Source organism: Mustela nigripes, chromosome 4 (assembly GCF_022355385.1).
Source record: "Mustela nigripes isolate SB6536 chromosome 4, MUSNIG.SB6536, whole genome shotgun sequence".
Taxonomy (NCBI): Eukaryota; Metazoa; Chordata; class Mammalia; order Carnivora; family Mustelidae; genus Mustela; species Mustela nigripes.
Genome location: NC_081560.1, coordinates 185,888,366 through 185,911,529, shown reverse-complemented (window position 1 = coordinate 185,911,529; position 23,164 = coordinate 185,888,366). Strand labels below are relative to the sequence as shown.

The window sequence follows — 23,164 nt, the reverse complement described above, 5'->3', positions numbered from 1 at the left end:
GGTGGTGTGGTGTGGTGTGGTGTGGTGTATGGTGTGGTATGGGGCCATGAGGTGTGTGGTGTGGTATGGGGTGGTGTGGTGTGGTGTGGTATGGGGTGGTGTGGTGTGGTGTGGTACAGGGTGGTAGGTGCTGTCTCTTGCATCCTCATATCCCCAGGATCTGACATGCTTGTTTCAGAGAACATTCAACAAATTTGCTAGTGGAAGGAAGGAGTAGTGCCCGCTCCAAGCTAGCTGGAGAGCTTAGAGCCTCTCGTGGTAAAGTCTGGAGACTTTTCCCATTCAGAAAGGCCATGTGACTCATGGGGTCTGTATTAAGCTGCTTTCCCTCAAATGTTTACCTTCAAAAATGGAAGACACAGGTCTTTGGGTTAGTGTTTAATCATAGGGAATCTTTCCATCAGCAACTATAGGACTTGAACTTCTTGAAGATATCTCACCTCCTGCTTTTATAGCCACAGTGTCCCTGAGTCATCAAATTAGTGTATATGCATAAATTCTATTATACAAATGATCTATGAGTGATATGGATGAACTAGGTAAGAACCTCCCTGTGAGAGTTGGAGAGGACAGGACATCTGACCCTTCATAGGAGTGAAGGATCCCAACGCTTGACAGATTCATTCTTTATCCTTTACATTTTGAAGTGGCCTTTCAAACACACACACACACACACTATTTTTTAGAAAGCCACAGAGAAATAATTGTGGAAAAATCTAATAATGTTGTCAGAGTAGGTCGAAGACACATCTCTCGCTGGGACTTGGCTTCCATGTGATTATTTTATGGGAACCCCACCACCACCACCACCACCACCACCACCACCACCCAGGTGTTCAATCATGACGGCCAAAGGAAGGGCTACAATTCATGTTGACATTGGTTTAGTTCTTATCTGCGCACTGCATTCGCTCTTTGTATGGACAACAGCTTTCTGCTGCGGGGTCACTGAGGCACAGGTACGCCTCTGGAGGCAGTGGGGCTGGGTGACCTGCCTTGGCCCCAGTGGTTCTGCTTCCTGCTGCCTTGGCTGGGGGCGGGGGCTGGCCCTCACACTATCTTTTGTGTCTGCACTTTGCCATTATTCTCGTTGCCAGGAGACTGTTCTTTCTTCTCCTGCCTGACAGCCCCCAGCCAGCGCAGAGTCAGCAGTGCCCTGATTTGTTGCTAACAGAGTCTGAGTCGCAGCAAAGAGGCTCAAACTAGTAAAAAGCCCCCTATGATGGAAGAAAGCAGCCCCCATCTCCCTCCCCGGATTCTGTGCTCTGAAGATGAGGCGCATGGCTAGGAGAGGAGTGTCCCCACCACTTGCTCCCCGGAGCCCTGCACAGGCCACCTGACCTCTGAGGGCTCAGGCTTCCTCGTCCATAAGATGAGGCTCTTATCCTGCCTGTTCACGGGGTTATTGTGGGGGCAACACGTGTGAGTACCTTGTACGTGTTAGCTAAATTTTGATAATCTAGGTAAATCAGAACCGGGTTCATTTTCTTAGAGATCTGTGCTAGCCATAATTTTTATAAAGCTCAGATTGAATAGCTATTTAAGTGAGACCCTTTAAAGTGACCTGTTGATTACGGAAGGCAGTGTTCTATACTGCCATTGTCCTTTCCATTTTCTCTGTAGCCCCTTAGTATCTCATTTATAACGCACATAATAGACCCTTAGTAAATATAATCTTTATGCCTAGTACCATTCATTTTGGATGTTGTATGTAACAACTTAGTTCTCCTATAAGCTTTTTCGTGGTCTTTTTTGAAACAGTGGATACTGTTTCAAAAAAAAATATATATATATATATGTATATATATATATTACATACCTAAAACAGTCTTTCTGAACCAGGTGTCCAGACTTGTAGAAGTGATACATAAATTTCAAATAGAACACAGATTTTAAAAAAATGACTCCTGTTTTCATTCAAGGTCAAATTTAATTACATTTAATTTCAGAAAATATTAATAAAACTACCCTATGTTCTATTTTTAGCTTTCTAAAATTCTGTTTTAGGGATTTGAAATATAAACTACATTTCCTGAAACCTTCACAATCTGTACTTTTTTTTTTAATAGTTATCAGGAGAGGCACTTTTTTTTTTTTTTAAGATTTTATTTATTAATTTGACAGAGAGAGATCACAGTAGGAGAGAGGAAGGGAAGAGATCACAGAGAGAGGAAGGGAAGCAGGCCCCCTGCTGAGCAGAGAGCCCGATGTGGGACTCGATCCCAGGACCCTGAGATCATGACCTGAGCTGAAGGCAGCGGCTCAACCCACTGAGCCACCCAGACGCCCCAGGAGAGGCACTTTTAAAAACACTGTACACATGATCTTATTAACACAAAGGTAGGAAATAGATCTCTGTGTTATGGAGAAAATTAGAGATATGTCTAGTTCTAGGATTAAGCCTTAGTATGGCCTTAGTGTTACGTAATCACCTGAAGGCCCAGGCCTTGCCGAGTCCAGTGGAGCCACCATCTTCCTCTTTTTAATGAAGCCTTGAAATATTTCCATAACACACCACCTCCTCCTGGCAGAGAACATTTCTCCCTGTAAGATCAGTGCTTAGATGAGTTTTTGCTGAGAAGGGAATAGATTTAATTTCTCATGTGAAGGAAGTAGCATAGATTTAAATAATCTGTTTTTAGACCAGAGTTTATAGTAACGTGTGATTCTCTCCCCCTAAATCCCCCGTTAGAGGGCGTGGCCAAGACGTCTGTGGTGTCATTTGGAATCTATGGGTTTTCCTAAGGGCCTCTGACGTTCCTCCCGCCTCTTCACAGGTATTGTACGGATGACATGTTGCAGAGAGAGATGATGTCCAGCCCTTTTTTGGGCAGCTATGGAGTCATCATCTTGGACGACGTCCACGAAAGAAGCATTGCCACCGACGTGTTGCTCGGTCTCCTGAAGGATGTCTTACTGGCGCGGCCAGAGCTGAAGCTCATCATTAACTCCTCCCCGCACCTGGTCAGCAAACTCAGCTCTTACTACGGCAACGTGCCTCTCGTAGAAGTGAGAAAGCAGCACCCTGTGGAGGTTGTGCACCTGAGCGGCGCTCAGAAGGAGTCTTTTGAGTCTATTTTACGCCTTATCTTTGAAATTCACCAGTCCGGCGAGAAGGGGGACATTGTGGTCTTTCTGGCCTGTGAACAAGTAAGTCATATTCTGGACTCGTGGAGTCATCAGGTTCCCTAGGGGGAACCTTTTAAGTTCATTGGGAAACTTTTAATAATTAACATGCAGGTGTCTGTTTGCTGACTCACTGTTTAAATATTTGGTTCCAACACACCCTTTTTCTTTTAAGTTCTTGGGAAGCCATGTGGCATGGCAAATAAGACAGGTTCCGAGTGGAGGACACGGGAGGGCTTCTGAAATCGCAAGCCGTGAGAGCAGGGGACAGGGGAAGCGCTGGGGACTCCACAGCAGGGGGTCTCCAGAGCCCTGGGGCCGGCTCTCAGCTGTGCCTGCGTTCTCCGATGGTCTCGGAGAGAAGATGCTCGCTTACTCCTGCCACGCTCTCGGCTGCCTCCCACCTGACCAGGAGCATTTGCTACAGAGGAGGACTGTCCCCTAAGCACTTGACCTAGGGCGAAGGAACAAAAAAAGTTCCCACAGATGGTCCTACAATGGTCGGTGGGGTGTGAGGCAGAAAGGCATCAGGACAACCAGAAGACTTTCTCCCTGCCCTGGGGCTCCTCTTCTGTAAGATGAATGAGAAGAATCTGACTGGATTCTAGAAGATGCGTTTTTAGGAGAACAGTGGGAAATGTATAACTGAGCATATGCTACTGCTTTTACATCCTCAACGTGCCCTTTGAAGTTGCATTGGATTTTGTTTTTAATTGCAGCTACTCAGTGGCCCTACTTCCCCTCTAGTACTCTGTTGGCCCAATCTGGAAGCTTCCAGAATCTCAAGAATTATACCTTTCTTCTTAGAGACTAATTTCCTGGCCTTTTTTTCCTACTCATCATCTTACTCAGTAGAAGTACCAGTTTTTAGTAGACCATGACCCAAATATGTAGTGATTCCAGTGACTAAGCAGAAACCAAAACGGAAATTGTTTGATACTGGCTCAGCCACCAGCTGAACAAAGACAAGAATCTCAGCTGTCCGTCAGAGTCTTAAGTTTCACTTGCTTTCAGAAATACTTACAGAAGTATTTATTCTGTCTTACGTTCAGAGCATAAAGGATGACTAACCCTCCTAGCTTCAGGAACTTTAGACGGATTTTACCTGCTTCCACAAAGTAATTTAGAATCTCAAATATATGATAACTACAGCATGTTTCTCCATTTTTCATGTAGAAAGTTTCTTTAGTAGGAGATCTTCTGCCTACTACAGTGATTTATTCTATTATCATTTCCTAATCCTGCATGATTCAAGATAGTTGAGAAAGTCCTGAGAAAAGTAAAAAAATGTTCAGCAGCGAGAAGGGAAGCAAATGAAGGGAAGAATGGCAGAATTAGTGTGAAAGTCAGTCACCCGGTGAGAAAAGACATATCGTTGAGGGGAGAAGGGGCGTATAATTAAGACTGATGGAATGAGTAGTCCTCCTTCAAGTCAGAGTAAGCAAAAATTCCCAAGTGAATTTTTTTTAAGACTTTATTTTTAGGGGGGGTGGGAAGAGCAGAGGGAGCTCAGCAGACTCCGTGCTGAGCGCAGAGCCTGACACGGGGCTCCATCCCGTGACCTGAGCCGAAATCAAGAGGTGGTGCTTAACTGACTGAGCCACCCAGGAGCCTCCAAAATGGATTTTTGAAAAATAAAGTTCCTAACAGAGTTGGGGATAGTGGATGGTCTTAAGAAAGGTATTTGATTCTTACAAGTTTAATATAAGCTATAATTAATGGCATGGTGACTTTAAATGTCAGACCTTAGGAGATGCATCTTGACCCAGGCTGGTAGTAGAACTCAGGGCTTACAAAGTCCTGTAATCTTTCTTGAAGTTGGACCTGAAGGACATTTCCTGTTAAGACACCGTAGTCTTGTAGTGTCTGCAACTCTGGCAAGTGATGGTGTGATGAAGGCTGTGGGCCGGAATTTGTGATTCCAAGCTCTGAGAATGAGGCCGTGACGTTGGGCAGGGGGTGGGCTGCACGTCTGACCTGGGTCCGGGGATCTCTGAGGGAGGCCTCCTCCGGCTTCCGCTTTCCTCACAGTTGAGCTCTGAACCCCGCAGCTGGAGTCTGCTTCTCCCCGCATCCCCCCAGCAAACTGCACACACAGTTCATCTCCTGACGGACATTACTCTTTTCTTCTTTACCACTTACATCAGCATTTCCTTAAGATATTCCTCTCCCGGGTGCCTAGGTGTCTCAGTCTGTTAAGCATCTGGCTTCTGATTTCTCCTTAGGTCATGATCTCAGGGTCACGGGATGTCGGGCTCTGTGCAGTGTGGAGTCTACTGGAAGTTCTCCCTCTCCCTCTGCCTCTGCCTTCCATGACAACCCTGCTTGTGCACACACGCGCTCTTTCTCTTAAAAAAAAAAAAAAGAAAAAAAGAAAAAGAAGAAGAAAAGATACTCCTTTCCTGTGATCTTGCAATCTGTCTCTTTGAAAGCCTCACCCCGCTCTGAAATCCATGTTGACAGCCACTGATCATTTTCCTCCCACATTATTTGAAGCTTTCTTAATTTCCATAAAAAATTTTCAAGTCTGCCATGGCAGTTAAATGTCCTAGGAATGTAGGCAGTTAAGTACATGACCAGAAACGTGCTGCTTGTCATTTTTTAGGTTAAGAGCTACACTTTATAATTGCAGAAATGTTCTCCACTGTTTCGGGTTGGTGAGCACCGGGTACCTCCCTCGGAGCTGTGAGCACCGGCCCAGCCGCCCCCCACCCTGGACTGAATCCATCCTCACGGCCACCTGCTGCCCCAAGTCTTCACACATAATGGACTTTGAGCCCTCAGTGTTTCTGGTTCCTCATCACTTAACTTTTAACCTGAAAAAGTGAAATAACGTTATGTAGAGAACGAAGTTGAGATTTATGGTCCCATCAGCCCAATCATGGTGCCCCTCTAAATTGTTCCAGAAAGGCACTGTGAGGTTGAAGGTTTTCTGCAAAGTGCTCTGTACAGTTTCAGGCCTTCCGTTTGGGGCCTGGGGATCTCCTTTCAGTGCATCTTGTGCTTTCCATGGCTTTGCAGGGGATTCTAGGAAGGCCCCACATAGATCAGCACACTGTACCCATTGGATAAGACGGAAATGCATAAACGGTTGGAAGAACCAGATAAGTATGTTGAGCTTTTTTTTTTTTTTTTTTTTTTTCCAAATTCTGAAGGCTATGGTCTCAGAGCCCCGTGTCAGCTGAGCCCGAGGAGTCTAAACCACACACTGCAATCAGGTTCTGTTTTGCTCCACTTTTTTCCTTTTGAAGATTTCTTTTATGCCTTTTTCTTTCTCCAGAACAAAACTCAACCTAAGAATCCACCTATAACCAAGAAAATCTAGCAACTAGAAGCAAATTAAAAATGAGTGGCCCAAATTACCTTTTAAATGGTATTCTAAGAGAATAAGAGAAACATTTGGGTGTGATTTGAAGGTTTATTTTGAAAAATAATTGGTCACAAGCGGGCTGCTGGAATCCATCTCCTTTTCCAACTCCAGTAGCCCCTGTAGGCAGCCTACTCGAGGGGGTCATCCGGGAGGAACAGGGGATGTCCTGGGGAGGCAACTGGTGGCCAGTGGCAGGGACACACAGCCCACTTTCCTGCTTTCCCTGTAATTTCCTACAGGCTGTTATCACATATGTTGAGGACATGATCAGAATTATAAGTTTGTTCCGATTGTCCTAATTGGCAAGTTTTCATTATGATCAGTAGTTACACTCTTTGCTTGGTAGACCTCTGCCCCCAGGAAGCCACCTCTGTAGGGACACGTACACAGAACGTGGCTGGACACCTGCTCACGCAGAGGCCTCTGGCCCACTTCCTGGGGCCTCTCCGCAGCTCAGGAATAACTTTCAGATGGCTCACCATGATGCCGTTTTTCCAGGCACATCTGTCCTACAAAACCCTCCTGTTAACTCAGCCCTCTTCTGCAAATGAACTGAAGGAAGGAGAGTGAGTGAGTGCGTGCACTAGAAAACGGAACAGGTCTTAAAATTTGAACAGTCATGGAAAGTCATCTTTTTTCTTTAGAATTTTAGTGAAATTCATGAGGCTTCTTCCATTTGGTAGTTTGTTAGTTGGGCCCCTAAGAAAGTAGAAATTTTAGAAACCTAAATGAAAAAGGTATAAGAATTAAGTGACATCTTTTTTACATGAGGTCCTAAAAAACTAGTTGTATTTGAGAAATAGAAAAATACTGTCTAAAACTCGCTGCCTATTGAGTGTTTTGCACCACTTACTTCTGTATAGTTTTAGGGGAAATAATTTATTTTTTCTTCCAATACATTTGGCAGTGAAAAATTTAAAAGGGTATTTCTAAATGCCTGAGTCATGCCAAGGTGTGTGAATTAGCAGTGAATATTTCCTGCCTATTTCATTGCTCGTATGTTGTCTTAAGGTGCTAATGGGTCAAGACAACTTTCAGAGTGATCCAGAGACCCTGATTACAGAATGTGTGTGTGTACATGCTTTTATTGGATACCCAGCGCTTGTTTTGTTATTCTTAACTCTGCCACCATTAGAGCATCATCACTGATGTGAAAATAACTTCAGTTTACCCATCATTGGTAATGGATTTGAGAAACTGCATCAAGCTAGAAACATAGGATAAGTGCATGAAGGCACAAATTGCACATTTCACAGGAGGAAAACCATCTTGGACTAAAAACAATGAAATTGTTTATAAATTATATTTAACTTCCCCAAAGAAACGTTCTCGTCCAGTTTTATCTTTTCACATACTGACTTACATAGACGACGACACAGGTTTCTTTCCTTGTATACGTTATTTAGCTTTTGCCTATAGTTTTATTTAATTAGACATTTTTTTAATTAGACTTTTTTTTTTAAGTAGTAAAGTTGTTTGTGACATGTTTCTTCTCACAGATGATACTGTTTTTTACTTTAGGATATTGAGAAAGCCTATGAAATCGTCTGTCAAGAAGGATCTAACTTAAACCCAGATCTTGGAGAGCTGGTGGTCATTCCTTTGTATCCAAAAGAGAAATGTGCATTGTTCAAGCCAAATGATGAAACAGAAAAGAGATGCCAAGTTTATCAGAGAAGAGTGGTATTGACTGCTAGCTCTGGAGAGTCTCTGATCTGGAGCAACACAGTCAAATTTGTTATTGATGTGGGTGTGGAAAGGAGAAAGGTAATTACTATCAAGTTGGTAAACCCTCTGCTGGTAATAGTCCTTGGCTTCCTGCCACCATATCCACTGGGAAGTGAGGACAAAGCCTGTGATCTGGGAGAGGGGCTCCCTGATGGGGTCCCCTGTGCAAAGGGAAAGTACTGCAAGGCTTGTTTACCCGGTAGAGCCTCTCATTAGCATGTAGGTAATCCCCAAACCGAGTTGATTTCAGGTGCCATGGGAAAACGTCCTGAGAACAGACACAACTACTAAGGCATAAAGGCGGTGGTTCTCCTTGTCAGTGGTTTTTCTTAAGCTCTGATGCCAGCAAGGCAAAGTGTCAGACTTCTCACCAGCCTTTCCCTGTGTACATCTCCTGAGTATTTTTGGTAGCCCCGTAACCAAAATGATTAAGGTCTTCCCTGAGGTGATTTACCAGAAATTAGTTTCAAGTACATGGACTTTCATCTTACCAAGTTTTAGCTTGAATGTTGATATAAAATTACTACCTTAAAAAAAAAAAATTAGAAAAAAGGGAAGTAAATCTGAAATTCTCAAAGACACTGGAACGTAAATCCTAGAGTTTAAGAACTGAAAGAACCTCCCCAAGTACTGATCTGTTTCATGTTATCAGCAGTTAAGTAGCTTTTATCCCTGGAGGAAACAGACACTTTGGAGTATCTCACTGTCACTGCACAGAGCAGGGCCCCCTGATCTGAAGGTCCTCTTGGAACCCATGTGAGGTCTTACTGGATTAGTGCACCACTCAGGAACCCCACCACCCCACCCCACCCCCAGCCCCTGAAAGAGAAAACTGACTGTTGTTGCTATGGGCAGTTCCTGTCTGAGCCAGTTCAGGCCTGGGAGAGCTCAGCTGCTGTCATCAAGGTCAGACCGCTGAGGTCACGATTCATAGACCCTAGAGGAGACGCATAGAACCTCGAGGAGACGCACTGGCAGCCCTAACGCTTTTCTCCGTGTGGTGGATGCCTATCTGTCGTCACCACGGGGTCGTGCTTTGAGAAGTGACACTGCTAGTATTCAGGAGATGGTGCCGAGGTCCCATGTTTATGGAACCTTGAAATCCATTTGTTAAGGTGCTGGCAATTTCTCTGTCAAGACATGGTCTAAAGTAAGTCCAGACCAGAGAGGAGGGGCCTAACAAAGCCTGTCACAGGTGACATGAGGGACCACATGCTGCCCTCTGTCCTCCTGGAACCCCCAAGTGTCTGATGCGACCCCTGCTGTCTTTCCATTCCAAGGTGTACAACCCGAGGATACGGGCAGACTCCCTGGTCACGCAGCCCATCAGCCGGAGCCAGGCCGACACGCGCAAGCAGCTTCTCAGCTCGTCCTCCTCAGGTAGCCCCATGGTCGCAGAAACGGCTGTAAATCCCTGACTGAAGGCGACCTAGGCGCACTCACACCACCCTCTTCGGTTTCTTCTAGGAAAGCTCTTCTGTCTGTACTCCGAGGAGTTTGCCTCCAAGGACATGCGGCCACTCAAGCCGGCGGAGATGCAGGAGGCCAACCTGACCAGCATGGTGCTCTTCCTGAAGAGAATAGACATCGCGGGCCTAGGCCACTGCGACTTCATGAACAGACCAGGTAGCTTTGCGCTTGGCAGGCGCAGCCCGAGGTGGGCCTCTTCTTCTCTGCCAGCGGCCAGGCCGAAGAGCAGGCGCCCGGGGTAGGCCGGGCCAGCGTGGGCTTGGGTTGTGCATGAGCGTTTCTGCCTTTAGAGAGCAGCATTCTCTGAAGGAGTTTGTTTAAAAGCTTCTAGAACTATCTGCCCTGACCGTGGAGAACCGTCTGCTGTTGGCCCCTGGCGCCCCGGGACCCTGGCGCCTGGAGACCTGCTGTCGACTGAGAGTGGCGTCTGAGGCTGCCGGCGGCCTTCAGGTCTCCTGGTGGGACACGTGTCAGCCAAACGTCCTTCCTCGTGTGTCGCACGGTCCCCTGGAAGTGCCCCGAAAGTTCCCTCCTTTGTAATTCAGGTGCAGCTCTTCCTGCAGGGCCGAGGCTCTGAAGCCGAGGTCCAAGCTCAGGGTTTCAGGCCGGCCATGGTTCTCCGGATGGGGGTATCTCCATGGAGGGTCCTGTCACCCGGAGGTGCCGCCTTCTCCCTCAGGGCCGCTGCTGCCCTGGGCCCGCGGCCTGAGGAGCAGTAGACGCCTGTGGAAAGGCCGAGAAGGCACGGGGCAGGCGGCTCCAGCGGTGTGTGGGGCGGCCACGGGCCTGCTCAGCTCAGGAAGGTGGGTCGGGACCTCCGGCTTTCTCGCACGTTCTGCTACCTGGCGGGCGAACGCTGCCGCCGCTCTGCCTGCACGGTCCGGGGGACGCGGCGGAGCCTCCGACGTCCGCAGTCCGCAGTGAGGAAGGTGGGCAGCCGCAAATGCGGTCCTTGTTCTCATGCATTTAAGCAGGCGCCTGTCCTCCCCGGGGCAGCAGCACCGTCTCACACCCGCGCGGACGGGCGTCTGTGCGGCAACAACGCTCGGGTGGGTGGGGGGGGGGGGGGGGGGGGGGGGGGGGTATGTGCTCGGACTCACCCCATTTTACAGATGAGGAAACCGAGTCACAGAAATTAGGTCCCGCGCGCAGATGGAGGGGACTCTGCTAGAGTCTCCTTGAACACACCGGAGCCCCGCGGGCCCAAACCTGTCTCCGGGTCGTCTGAGGGAAGGTCTGGGGTGCTTCTCCACCGCACCGCACCCCGGAGCCCGCAGCGGCGGGTCAGACGCGGCCTGCTGAGTGCTGTCTGCCCCGGCTTGAGCAGGAAGGGGCGCCTGCCCTGGGTGACCCCCGCCCCCCGCCGCCTCCTCTACCCCCGGGAAGGCCAGCGCTAGGCCCCAGGGCGCCACCGGCTGCTTCCTCGGGAGCCCCTTCCCGCCACGCGTCGGGGCCGTCGTCCCCATGGGAGCGGCCGCTTCGATCCCGGCCCCTGCCTGGCGTCGCTGAAGCAGCGAGGGCTTGATGTCCGTAAAGCTCCCCGACCGAAAGCTCTGATGCCTTCGCTGGTGCTTCAGGCGCACGAGCGCGCTCAGACGAAGGGACTCCTTCCTGTCCCGTTCGTTCCTGTCCCGCGTGTGAGACCAGCGGTTGCGGTTTCGCAGCGACTCCGGGGAGGGCGAGTGGCGCCTGCGCACGTGCTGCTTCTGGCCACACGTGCACACCAGAGCAGCGGCGGGAAGGCCTCGCGCAAGGCGCGCGACCGGAAGTGGCGGCCAGAAGGCCTCGAGCAGGGAGCTCTTCCGGAAGCCGCGCAGGCTCTGCTCTTCCGCGGAGCTTTCCCTCCGCTCCCGCGTTTTCCCGTCGCTCGGCCCCGCTGCGGCAGGAGGCTCGCGAGCGCTGCAGAAGCGCTTTTGGCCTTAGCGCCGCTCGGGTCCCCGAGGCCGGCAGCACTCAGAGCGTCAGTAAGAGGAAGGTCCTCCAGAGGCGCCAGCCTTTATGAAGAGGTGCCGAGAACTGGCGAGGGACGCGCCGCAAACGCGCCCACGTGCGGGCCGGCAGCTCGGGGGACTGCAGCGCCCGAGGCTGTGACGCGAGGCTCTGGCCTGTGTGTTGGGGCCTCAGCCGCTGCTGAAGAAACAGCTCTGAAGAAACACGCTTCATTTGTCAAACTTGCTCTTCCAGCTCTGGCTCCGCTGCTCCTCTTGTGGGCCCGGAATCCCCACGTGCTGCCTCCCCGGGCATCTTCTGGTTCCACACAGTAGATGTTTGGTGACCCGCCGTCAAGACGGAAGAGATGCAGCCGCAAAGCACGGCAGCGGGGAAGAACCCCCCGTTCTCCCGGCGGCCCCTCCGCGCTGCAGATGCCCAGAGCTGGGGCCGCCGTTTACTGTCGGCTCCCGAGGACACGCACAGAACTGTGTCTGCTGTGCTGGGGGGAAAGCTCACTGTGGATTCGCCCTGACTCATCAGTTCAGAAGGAAAAAGAGATGATGCTTGCAGCTGGTGCATTTAACTCAACTTACCACTGAACTACGCCAGCGCAGCCAACCTGTTAGCCCTTTCAGGATCCATGAGCCGTGTGCAAGTGAATTTGGCATAACTAGGCTACAGGCTATTCATTGAACTCTGTTGATGTAGAGCTCTTCAAAAAGAAAGAATCCATTGTTTTTTCTACACTGGTGCTGCAGGTTTATTTCTATCAGGAGCACCACAGTCACTGCTGATCAGGGTCAGGAGGCCCAGGGTCAAATGAGCACATGTTGCCCTCCTGGAAGCAATGGCATCTACACAAAAATTGGGGACAAATGTCATCTTTGCCTCTGGATGCAGAGTTCATGTGGCTGCGACGACTGGCTTCAGAATGACCTGGGAAGAAGGAACCCACACACAGACTTGCCAGACGCAGTGGCAGGATGCGACCGGGTGGTCAAGGAGAAGGGCAAGATGTGGGGACGGAATCATGTCACAGCCATAGAGGCCAGTGTTGGAGTCACCAGAGAGAGGGATTAGAGATGCTGCAGGGGCTTAACCTGCCAAGATGTTGCGGGAGGTTCACCAGAGGAGAAGTCGGGACTCAATGAGTCCAGATCTTCTAGAATCCTGTCTGCCACATTCGTGTGCACACCGGCAAGCACCTCTGCTTGTCTCTGCATCGCTGGAAATGGGATTTTGCTTTGGGGTTTGCAAAAGGGTCTTTAAATAGGACAATCTGTACTCAGAGGAGAGAGAGGCAGAATGGGCCAGATGCCACGTGCACATGCTGGTGCACGCAGACAGCCTCGTCACAGAGCCCCCCTGCCGGCTGGCAGCTGCCCCCCACAGCCCCGGACGTGAGCGGAGGGCCGGACACCGCACAGGCAGGAACCCCCTCTAGATGTCTGCATCAGTGATGGTCAGGCTCACGGAGTGTATTTCTGTATTCTGTGGAGGGGGAGTGTGGAAAACAGGCACAAATACACTGGAACTGCTGAGTGAGGATCCTGGAGGGTCTCAGAAGCAACAAAGTAATTTTTCAGAAAGTGAAGAGGAGAAGGGAGAGACTGTAGAAGGCACAGAACGGAAGCATTTTCAACTCTTGATTCACCTTAGGCTCTTCATGGGTCCCGCATGCAGGGACCTCTTCTCCAGGCTGGGACACTGGAGGATGAAAGGGGACACTGTTGATGATAAAGCCGGGGCGAGCCACGGAAACCCACCATACTTGGCAAGCCCGGGCAGAGGGGCCCAGGTGAGGGACCGCACCAGGAAGCTTGGGCTCCAGTCATGGCCCCCTGCTCCCCGTGTAACATCAGCATTGTCAGCCCCTCGGGCCTCAGTTTCTTCATCTGAATGTGAGCATAATCAAAGTAATTGGTTCACAGAGTTGTCAAGATAAATCTGTTTACTTGACTGGCATGTAATCAATCCTGTAGCTGTCCCCACCTGTGTGACTCTTACTTGAGCTCAGAACAGGCCTGTGGGCTGAGTGGCTGGGGTCCCATTCCCTAGAAGTCCCAAGACTTTAAAGTCTACACTGTCAGCCCAGAGCCATCTCCTGACTTGTCAGTCTCTCCCTCTGTGGACTCTGCACTGTGCAGATTTGGTGCCCAAGTCTCAGTCCTAAAACCAGCTGGGACCAGAAACTTCGTTTTTCTTTAGTCCTCTCAAGCTGTGAGTTCAATGCTATCTGTTGTCTTTCTCCGTGTGTGTGATGAATGCAGGTACGAGGCACACAGTGAGAGCTCTGAGGGCAGCTGTTCTTGTTCCTTCCAGAGGCCAAAGTGGCCCCTACCTTTTCTAAGCTCCAGTGGCACTTGGAGACACAGAATGATTCTGCTGTGGTGTATTAGAATTTCTCTTCAACACAGAGTGATTCTGCTGTGGTGTATTAGAATTTCTTTGGACGTGAGAGCCAGCCATGCGGTCCACACTAGTGTAAACACAAGTGGAGGAAGATAAGGAGATTGGGGTATCCCATGAAACCCAGAGTGAGAAGGAAATCAAGCCTCAAGAACATGAGAGACCTGAACAACCTCGGCACAGAGTCTCATCTCTGTGTCTCTTGGGTCTTCTCCTTTGCTCTCTCGTCAGTCCTCATGGCAGAATCCCAGCTGTGTTCTCCAAGCCTTGCGATGTCCGAGTCAGCCCCTGCACACTCCTGAGCTTCTCTTGGTCCAGACTCTGAAACCCCCAACGTAGAGCGTCATCAGCTCGGTTTGAGCAGGGTCCCACCCCGAGCCAGGCAGCTGTGGCTGGAGGTTAGTGGGAGTCTGGGAGGTTCACGGGCTACAGCATCATGCTTCTCGGAGTGGGGGCGCACTTCCTGGAGAAGAGGCCCGTGGGGTAAAATCGCATCTCTGTACATTGGAAATTGGTTGTTGGTGAATATGTGTGTCTCCCTCCTAAGACCTCCAACTCCAGAAGGACCAAGATTGGGCCCATCCACGTGTGCCCCTGCCCCCAGGGCCTCGCAGATGCCAAGAGCACAAGACACTCACAAGTGGCTTGAGAGGAAGTGGGTGAATGAGTTGAATGTTATCCTTAAAAGGAAATAAGTTCACAACAAGGCAGCCCCTGGAGCTGGACTCTGCTCCTTTCTTCCCCTTAGTCCTTTCCTAGGTCTGGGCAGTGCAAGTGACATGAGGTGCCTGTGGCTCTCAGGTCTGCGAGGGTGTCCCTCCAGGCACGGCATGGAGCAGAGCTGGCCTGAGGGCACAGCTGGGTCAGCCCAGAGGGCTGAGTTGGTGACTGCCCCTGCCTCATGCTGCAGCCGGTGCTCGGCAGGTGGAGAGAGCGGTGCTGTTGCCGGCGAGCCCCGTCCACGGCAAGGCTGGGTACGAGAGGGTCCGCTCCTGCCGGGCTGGGATCGGGCCTTGCCGTGGGCGTGGTGGTCAAAATGCTTCTCTTCCGTTCACCCATGGAGGCCACCCGGTCTCAGATTCTTTCCAGCTCCAGCCACTCAGTTTGAACCTTAATCCTGGATCCTTAGTGGTTAGAGAATAGGTTAAGGAGTATTACCTGGTGGGGTGCGGTGGGGGTAACCAGGGACAGCTGACCAAGGGAGACCCCTGCCCGGTTCTCCAGTGAGACGTTCGTTAGCACTGTTCCCACGGCTCACACTTAAACAGCTGCTGAGGAGAGTCTCGTCTAAACCCTTCTGCTTTGCAGCTAAGATGGTTTTATGAGCTGCTCTGGGAGGTGTCTGCAAGCGTGAGCAAACCCCGTTCAGTTACTTCTTTTGTTCCTTCACCGGCGTAATCTACATTCATTACCTTGTTCCTTCTGATATAAGAAAACCCAAGAACATCCTTTTTTCCTGACGTTAGGACAGGAACAGAATGATGAAGTTACCTCTCTTGGTAATCCTGTGTGCAGCCAGCTCAGCGGCAGGGCATAAAAACGAGGTGCAGGTGCCCTTTGGGGACACAGCCTGGCTGTGAAGCCAGATGCTTATGGGTGGTTGCCAAAGATCCTGTAAGTTATAACGCAGCAGGTTTGCTGATTTATAGAAATTGGTTTCTAAACAGTTGTCAGTAATTAAGTTTGTGCTCCCAGCCCCCTCCTGCTGTGTTTAATCTGAGATGCGCATTTCTGTGACTGCCTCTCGCACCTTCTCTGGCAGGTCAGCTGTTCTGTCATGGCTCACTGAGAGAACTCTTGGACTTTTTTTTTCCTGAATAGCCCATCTGTCTCCTTCCCAGGACTGCGGCTTCTCAAGGCCTCATCATTGCCCAGGGGGGTGTCCAAGAAGGCAGGAGGTGCGCACTGGTGCTCCGTGCGGACACCCAGGTGGGACAGAGGGGGCAGAACCTGGGCAAGGACAGGAATCTCCTGGGAGGCCTTCCCTGCTCAGTGTTAAATCTCTGAGAATTCAAAAGCAGTAGGAAAGTTACTGTTTTTCTCTCTCCTGGCTGGGGATTAAAGCTGAGCGCCAGGGCATTGAGCAGGTTTCTGGGGTTCAGGCAGGTTCTCGGAGGGGCTACTTCTTAGAGCCCCTGCAGTCCCAACACCTGCTTTTTCAGAACTGAGCTTTTGCTCATGATGGCTGTGTCTCAGGTTGAGATCATGGCTCTTAAATGCTCTGCTCTTCTTCACCTAAAGGGCTAGAGACTTGGCGAACTGCACATTGGCATCAGCGAGCCATTTCTCCCCCAACAGCTGTGGTTTTTCCCTGTGTTTTCATGGTGTCTTGTTAGCAAGGAGGGGTTCTAGCAAATCTGAGTTGGTGACTGGCTTTGGAGTTACACATTTTGCCTGAGTTTTGACAAGTAGCTTAGCGGTCAGTGTTTGAACAGCAAGTAAGGTCATTTTTATTGTTATATTGAACTCCCGATACAAGTAGGTAAAATTGCTCCTTGGGTCCCCATCGTGTTCATCTCCTGCTCAGGGCGCACCTGATGGAGTTGAGACAGTGAAAGCGATCTGGGGGTGCTCGGAAATCCTTCATTGTCTGGGGTGGAACACAGCAGCAGCTTAACGCTCTGCTTTGCATCTTTGTGTGGTCTGCTTTGCTCTACCACCTGCCGGACAGGTGAAAAACACTGTTAATCTCATCTTATTCTGCAAGGCCAAGAGTACCTTGCTTTGAATAAATGGATTATCTTTTTTGGTGGGGATTAGCATATATGATGAACACGTCATTACTGATCTATAAACTTAAAGAAGAAATACGGGTCTGGAGCAAATCAGCCTGCTGACAAGTAACTCTTGAACATCCTTGCCTACTATTTCTGTCATCTCTCCAGTTTCTGGGTCAGTTTCAGTGGATTAATTTTTTTCCTTATTATGGGACTGTATTTTCTGTTCTTCATGCCTCATGTTTTATTGGATGCTAGACATTGTACATTTTGCTGTGATGGGTATTAGATATTTTTTATTCTTTTTTTCAAGATTATTTATTTGACAGAGATCACAAGTAGGCAGAGAGGCAGGCAGAGAGATGGGGGTTAGCAGGCTTGCTGCTGAGCAGAGAGCCCGATGCAGGACTCGATCCCAGGACCCCAAGATCATGACCCAAGCTGAAGGCAGAGGCTTAACCCACTGAGCCACCCAGGTGCCCGATATTTTTTATTCTTATACTTTTGACCTTTATCCTGGGTTGCAGGATGATCCTTTCAGGTCCTGCTTTTCAGATTCATTAGCTGACACCGGAGAGTGTACATCAGGTTGGTGGAGGTGGGGGCTTTTCCCTTCCATGTCTCCTACCCAGGGCCCCATGAACTGTGCGATTTCCCAGTCCAGTGGGTAGAAATGGGGGTTATCTTAGATCTCACTAGAGCAGCTGGCACTGTCCCTCTAATCCCCTGGATGGTTCTGGGACCCGACACAGCTTCTTCTGCACACTCTGCTGATGAGTTGAGACCTTCCGTGGATCTTCTGCATCTTCTCTCTATATGGCTCCTGTCAGGTACCCCACCTGCAAGCTCTGGCCACCTGAGCCTCCCTGGGCCCTCCACCCCGTCTTCATGACGCGGGAGTCCAACAGGCCCCACCAGGTCCCCTTCTGGCGCTGCAGCAGGAAACTGTCAAGGCCTTACACTGGGCAGTCGTGGCGCTCGCGTCATTAGCATCCCCCTCTCAGGAATCACAGTCCTTCACTGCCTGACATCCTTGGTCTCGCAGACCGTTTTTTGCCCACTGTTTGGGAGGGGAGGTCCAAGACTTGTCACACCATCTTGTTTCTAGGAGACGGTGATGATTTTTTTCCCTCTGCTAGCCCCGGAGAGTCTGATGCAGGCCCTGGAAGACCTGGATTACCTGGCAGCACTGGACAATGATGGGAACCTCTCGGAGTTCGGGATCATCATGTCGGAGTTTCCTCTTGATCCTCAGCTCTCCAAGTCTATCCTAGCGTCCTGCGAATTTGACTGTGTGGAGGAGATGCTGACCATCGCCGCCATGGTGACAGGTACTCCTCGGGGAGTGCCGCTCTTTTGTGTCCTCAGTCTGTCCTGGCTCTAGAGTTAAGCAAGAGCCGAGAGCCTTCTGAAATAGTTTAAGAACCTAACAGAGACTTTGATCAATTCATTTAACCCTTTCAAGTGATAATGAAGTACTTTAACAGATCTAAAAGGTAGAAAGATGAATTATCTTAATATAAAAAAAATCAGTCAAATCCAGTGAATTTGTTCATCAGACACGGAAAGAAAAATGTGTCACTAGAAGTGTTCTTCCCTCACAGACTTATGTGTTGCTGTTTCCCATCTAATTACTTTCAGTTTTAATGTGTTCTTTTACTGGCAGCACAGGCCTAAAGCTGCAGCGGGGCCTCTGAGCAGCTCCGGGCCCCGGGTGTCCGCCTGTTCTGACTGTGCTACCAGCAGGGACTCGCACTACACCTGACAGAGGCAAACATAAATAGGGACTAAAACATGACAGCTCGCCCTAAATCTGATTTCTAAGTGAGCAAGAATAGCGTTTGTTAAAGGAAGTAGACACGCGCGGTTCCAGACACACAGCAGTGAGCCCCTCCCCTTTGCGTGTTGTGTTCAGGTCACAGGTCTCCTCTTGCTGACCTCGTGACCTTTTGTGTGTTAAAGCTCCCAACTGCTTCTCTAATGTGCCACATGGAGCTGAGGAGGCTGCCTTGACTCGTTGGAAGACGTTTTTACATCCTGAAGGAGATCACTTTACCCTCATCAACATTTACAAAGCCTACCAAGACACAGCTCTGAACTCTACCAGTGAACGTAAGTGAATGCTTGTGACCCTGAGAAACTCATTTCCACTTTTCTTTCCTCAAAGAAAGCCGAGGTGTTCCTCACCCTTCCCTAGCCTTGCTGGTCACCCGGGGTGGAATGGCGGGCGCTTAAGACCCCAACCGCGCCCACTGCCACGCGTGTCTGTGCGTGTAGACCTCCAGCGCCCGGCCCGGCCTGCCTCGGAGCTAGCTTGAGTGCACATGACGTGGAGACACAGAGACTTGCATGGCACAGCTTCCACCCCCCAGGGTCGGGGAAGGAACTGCCATCTCTAGGGGCCCCGGGGTCAGAGCTGTGCTTCGTGCTTCCCCTAACATCCACATTCACTCCCAGGCGAAGAGAGGATGCAGACGTTCGGAACCAAACCGGCCAACCAGGCCCCAGATCCCAGGAACGAGTCAGCGGGTTGCCAGGGGGCTGGAGAGAACAGGACTGGGGCTTGGCCGAGGGGAGGGGAGGGGAGGTGGGGAGCAGGCGTGTGCAAAAGCTGAGAAGTCCTGGTGCTGACCGACAACGAGCATAGGAATCTCCTAGGAATCTCCGCAAGAGGGACCCAGGGGAAAGGGAACCGGAAACACCTCTCCCTGAATCTCCCTTGCCTGGCTTTAAAGACAGGAAGTGGATCCTGGAGGGCGGACGGGCAGAGCAGCGGGCACAGGCTGGGGCCTTCACAGGCAGCCAGCGAGGAGCTGCCTTCCTGCAAGGGAACCGTCATTCTCACGAAGCATCTTTTACCTCCTTTGCTCTGGTAGGATGAAAAGTGAGCTGGAAAAGATGACAGCAGTTCACATAGCAGTAGAATTAGAGAGCGAGGAGTTAATTTTTTAGAGCTGAGAAGATCAAGTCAGTGGAGCCAGAAAGGATAGGGGGAGCTTGGTGGCATCTTTTTAAATCTTTTTTTTTTTTTTTTTTTAAGATTTATTTTTTTTTAAGATTTTATTTATTTATTTGACAGAGAGAGAGATTATAAGTAGGCAGAGAGACAGAGAGATGAGGAGAAGCAGGCTCCCTGCTGAGCAGAGAGCCCGATGCGGGACTTGATCCCAGGCCCCTGGGATCATGACCTGAGCCGAAGGCAGAGGCTTAACCCACTGAGCCACCCAGGAGCCCCCGGTGGCATCTTTTGAGAACAAGGAGGGTGGGTGCCATTGTTTGCCCAAGTACATGCTCTTTCTGCTCTGAGGAGGTCTGAGTATACTGGACAGGGTCACCCGGGGTCTTCGGCTTGCTGTGTGAAGGCCACATGCATTCCCAGCGCAAGGCAGAACTCTAGGTCCATCTTAAGTAACTACAGGTAGCAAGAAAGCGTTAACTTAACCAGGTGACTGAACTTTAATATATTTGGAGGGTGCCTGGGTGGCTCAGTCATTCTGCGTCTGCCTTTGACTCAGGTCATGATCCCAGGGTGCTGGGATTGAGCCCCACATTGGGCTCTCTGCTCGGCAGGAAGCCTCTTCTCCCTCCTCCACTTCCCCTGCTTGTGTTCCCTCTCTCACTGTGTCTGTCAAATAAATAAAAATCTTAAAAAAAAAAACCCACACAACACATATATAAAATTTGCAGCTAGAGCAGATAGGTGAGCTTAACAGAATTCCCCACTCAGCCTAGTAGTGATCCTTTTCTTATACTGAGATATTTTCATGGCTTAAGGGAACTCGTACTGTACACTTTACCTTCCTAAGGTGAGTAAACGTGGCCCTGGACATCCTCACTCTTAGTACATGAGACAAAAGACAAATATTGATCAGAGACCCCCTCCTCTGTCCCCTTCACAGCTGCTGACGAAGGGTGACACACCGGTCGGCACTAGAACATGCTGTGCCCACAGTTCGGTGGGCATCCAGAACCCCCACGGCCAGAGCAGGCCCCGCCAGGCAGCCCGTGTCCCTGCAGCCTCCTTCCCGCCGCTCACGTCCCGCTCTAGGAGAGGCGTGCAGAGGACAGAGATCACCCCTCCGTCCTGTCTGGACTCTCACCGCTTACAGCACATCAGCTCTGCTTCTTTCCCTCCAGACTGTGTTGAAAAGTGGTGTCATGATTACTTCCTCAACTGCTGTGCTCTGAGGATGGCCGACGTTATCCGAGCTGAACTCTTGGAAATTGTCAAGCGCATCGAGCTCCCCTGTGCAGAACCTGCTTTTGGCTCAAAGGAAAATGCTCTGAACATAAAGAAGGCTCTTCTGTCCGGCTACTTCATGCAGGTGAGTGGGGCTGGCGGCCTTCAGTGTGGGCTTTCCCGAATCTCACCTGTCCGCGATGGTCGGTCTGGAAGCTCTTGCCTAGGATTCTTTTTTGGTGGTAACTTTAAATAAAACTACAAACCTTCTATGTTACTAAAGATTTAGTATTTAAATATACTTCCCCTCAAGGGAATTGAAGGGCTAAGCCAGAGTATGTTCACTTTGTCCAAAAGGACAGGCGGCCTGTTCTCATGCAGCGGGCACGCTAGGAAAACACGCGCGGTGGCCGAGCTTCAGGTCAGTCCCTCGTCTAGCTGCTCTGTGAATTAGCTCACATTTAACTGGTGACACTAACTCTCAGCCAAGAACTAAAGGCAGTGTCTCATTTGTTTCATCCCCCGAATGAAGGCTGCCTCCTTATGCAGCCGCCTCAACTGAAGCACACCGCTGAGGCGGCCATGTTCTTCACGTCGCGGTCAGAGAAGCTGTGGTATTCCCTCGCAAACTCTAAAGTGATCTTAACAGAGAAAAAAATGACATTTTAACATGAGTTTCCTCATCATGTACAGAAAAAGTAAGGTTCCTCCATCAGTGTTACTGTACTGACTGAGCTAAAACATGCGGCCCAGAACGTGGCAGGTACCACGCCAGCGTTCACGGCCCAAACGTTCGCCTTTGCAGCCGCGCTCTTCACGCACTGCCTGAAACTGCTGACGTTAGGAATGTCGTCACTGTCTCAAAGTTCTGGGCAAAACCTGTTTGGGGCTTATTTTTTAGGTCTGAAAATAGGAAACATACGTGACAGATACGTAATTTTCACGATTTTGAACAAAACACTTTGTGGAGTTTTTTTAAAGAAAACATTTTTGTCCATTATCTCCATCTTAACACAAATCTTTTTTCCCCAACGCTGCCTGGTAGATCGCACGGGACGTGGACGGGTCGGGTAACTACTTGATGCTGACGCACAAGCAGGTCGCTCAGCTGCACCCGCTATCCGGCTACTCCGTCACCAAGAGGCTGCCAGAGTGGGTGCTCTTCCACAAGTTCAGCATAGCCGAGAACAACTACATCAGGATTACCTCAGAAATCTCTCCTGAACTGTGAGTTGAACAGAAAAAATGAAGTTCTTTTCAACTCATACTTGAGCAAATGACCCATTTGGCTCTTGGGACATTTTCTGTGAGCTTACGCTGGCCCCAGTTCCAATTTCTGCCGAGCGTCCCTACTTACAGCAGGTCTCTCCGAATGAGTGCATAAATGCCCCTCTCTTTGGGATCACAGCCCGCAGAGGGGCTTCCTGGTGCACTGTCGGTGGGGCAGGTGATGCCTGATCCCGGTCAGGGTCATGAGTTTGAGCCCCGTGTTGAGTGTAGAGATTACTTTAAAAAAAAAAAAAAAAGTGAACTACAGAACAGAGCATAATGCCTCTTAAAAGATATGAAAAGCTGCAGAGAAATAGTGTTTGCAGGTGCAGACCTTGAGGAATGAGCTCATCCCCCTCTCAGAAGAGATGTGCCACTGAGACCAGGGCTAGTGGGGAAGAGCAGAGAAGGGGAGGTGGGAGACGGGTGGGTACCAGAGGTGCAGGGCTTGTGGGCCACGTGAGGGCCTGGAATTTATCCGAAGCACAGGACAAGATGACTCGAGAGTCTTAAGCAGGAGTAGCATCCTCTCCATACACTCTGAAGGATGACTCCGTGGCTAGTGAGTGAACCACAGGGGCAGTAGTGAGAACGAAGACCAGACTCCCGGTGCCACTGCAGGTGTGGGTCCCCTGCACGTGCACTCCTGCCTGGACAGTGATGTTCAGGGCAGGAACCGAAAGTAAACAGAAGGTGGACAGGGAGTGGTTTTTGTTAATAAGACACACAGGCAAAGACACCCCCCTCTTACCCACCCAAAGCTCTCGGGAACACCTGATTGGCCTTTCCTGTGTTGTGCTGGGCATCACCCACTGTGTGGCATAACACGAGAGAAGCCAACATATTCTAGAAATGCAGTTGGATTAGTTCCATGAAAACCACATGAAAAAACCACAGGAAGTATTTACTCCGCAAAGGCAGACGGAGACAGAAGAGTTCAAATTAAACACCAGGTCTACAATG

General features: G+C 50.1%; 1 protein-coding gene across 2 annotated transcripts in view; it reads left to right on the top strand.

The window, feature by feature from the left end:
- DHX32 (DEAH-box helicase 32 (putative)) overlaps positions 1 to 23,164 on the top strand; it is a 56,202-nt gene that overhangs the window by 32,350 nt on the left and 688 nt on the right. For both annotated transcript variants that reach the window (XM_059398789.1, XM_059398788.1), the window contains exons 4-11: positions 2,778 to 3,150; positions 8,018 to 8,263; positions 9,505 to 9,604; positions 9,692 to 9,850; positions 17,892 to 18,083; positions 18,715 to 18,864; positions 20,890 to 21,077; positions 21,978 to 22,159. In XM_059398789.1, coding sequence (XP_059254772.1) covers positions 2,778 to 3,150; positions 8,018 to 8,263; positions 9,505 to 9,604; positions 9,692 to 9,850; positions 17,892 to 18,083; positions 18,715 to 18,864; positions 20,890 to 21,077; positions 21,978 to 22,159 — 1,590 coding nt within the window. The remainder of the gene's footprint in view (positions 1 to 2,777; positions 3,151 to 8,017; positions 8,264 to 9,504; positions 9,605 to 9,691; positions 9,851 to 17,891; positions 18,084 to 18,714; positions 18,865 to 20,889; positions 21,078 to 21,977; positions 22,160 to 23,164) is intronic.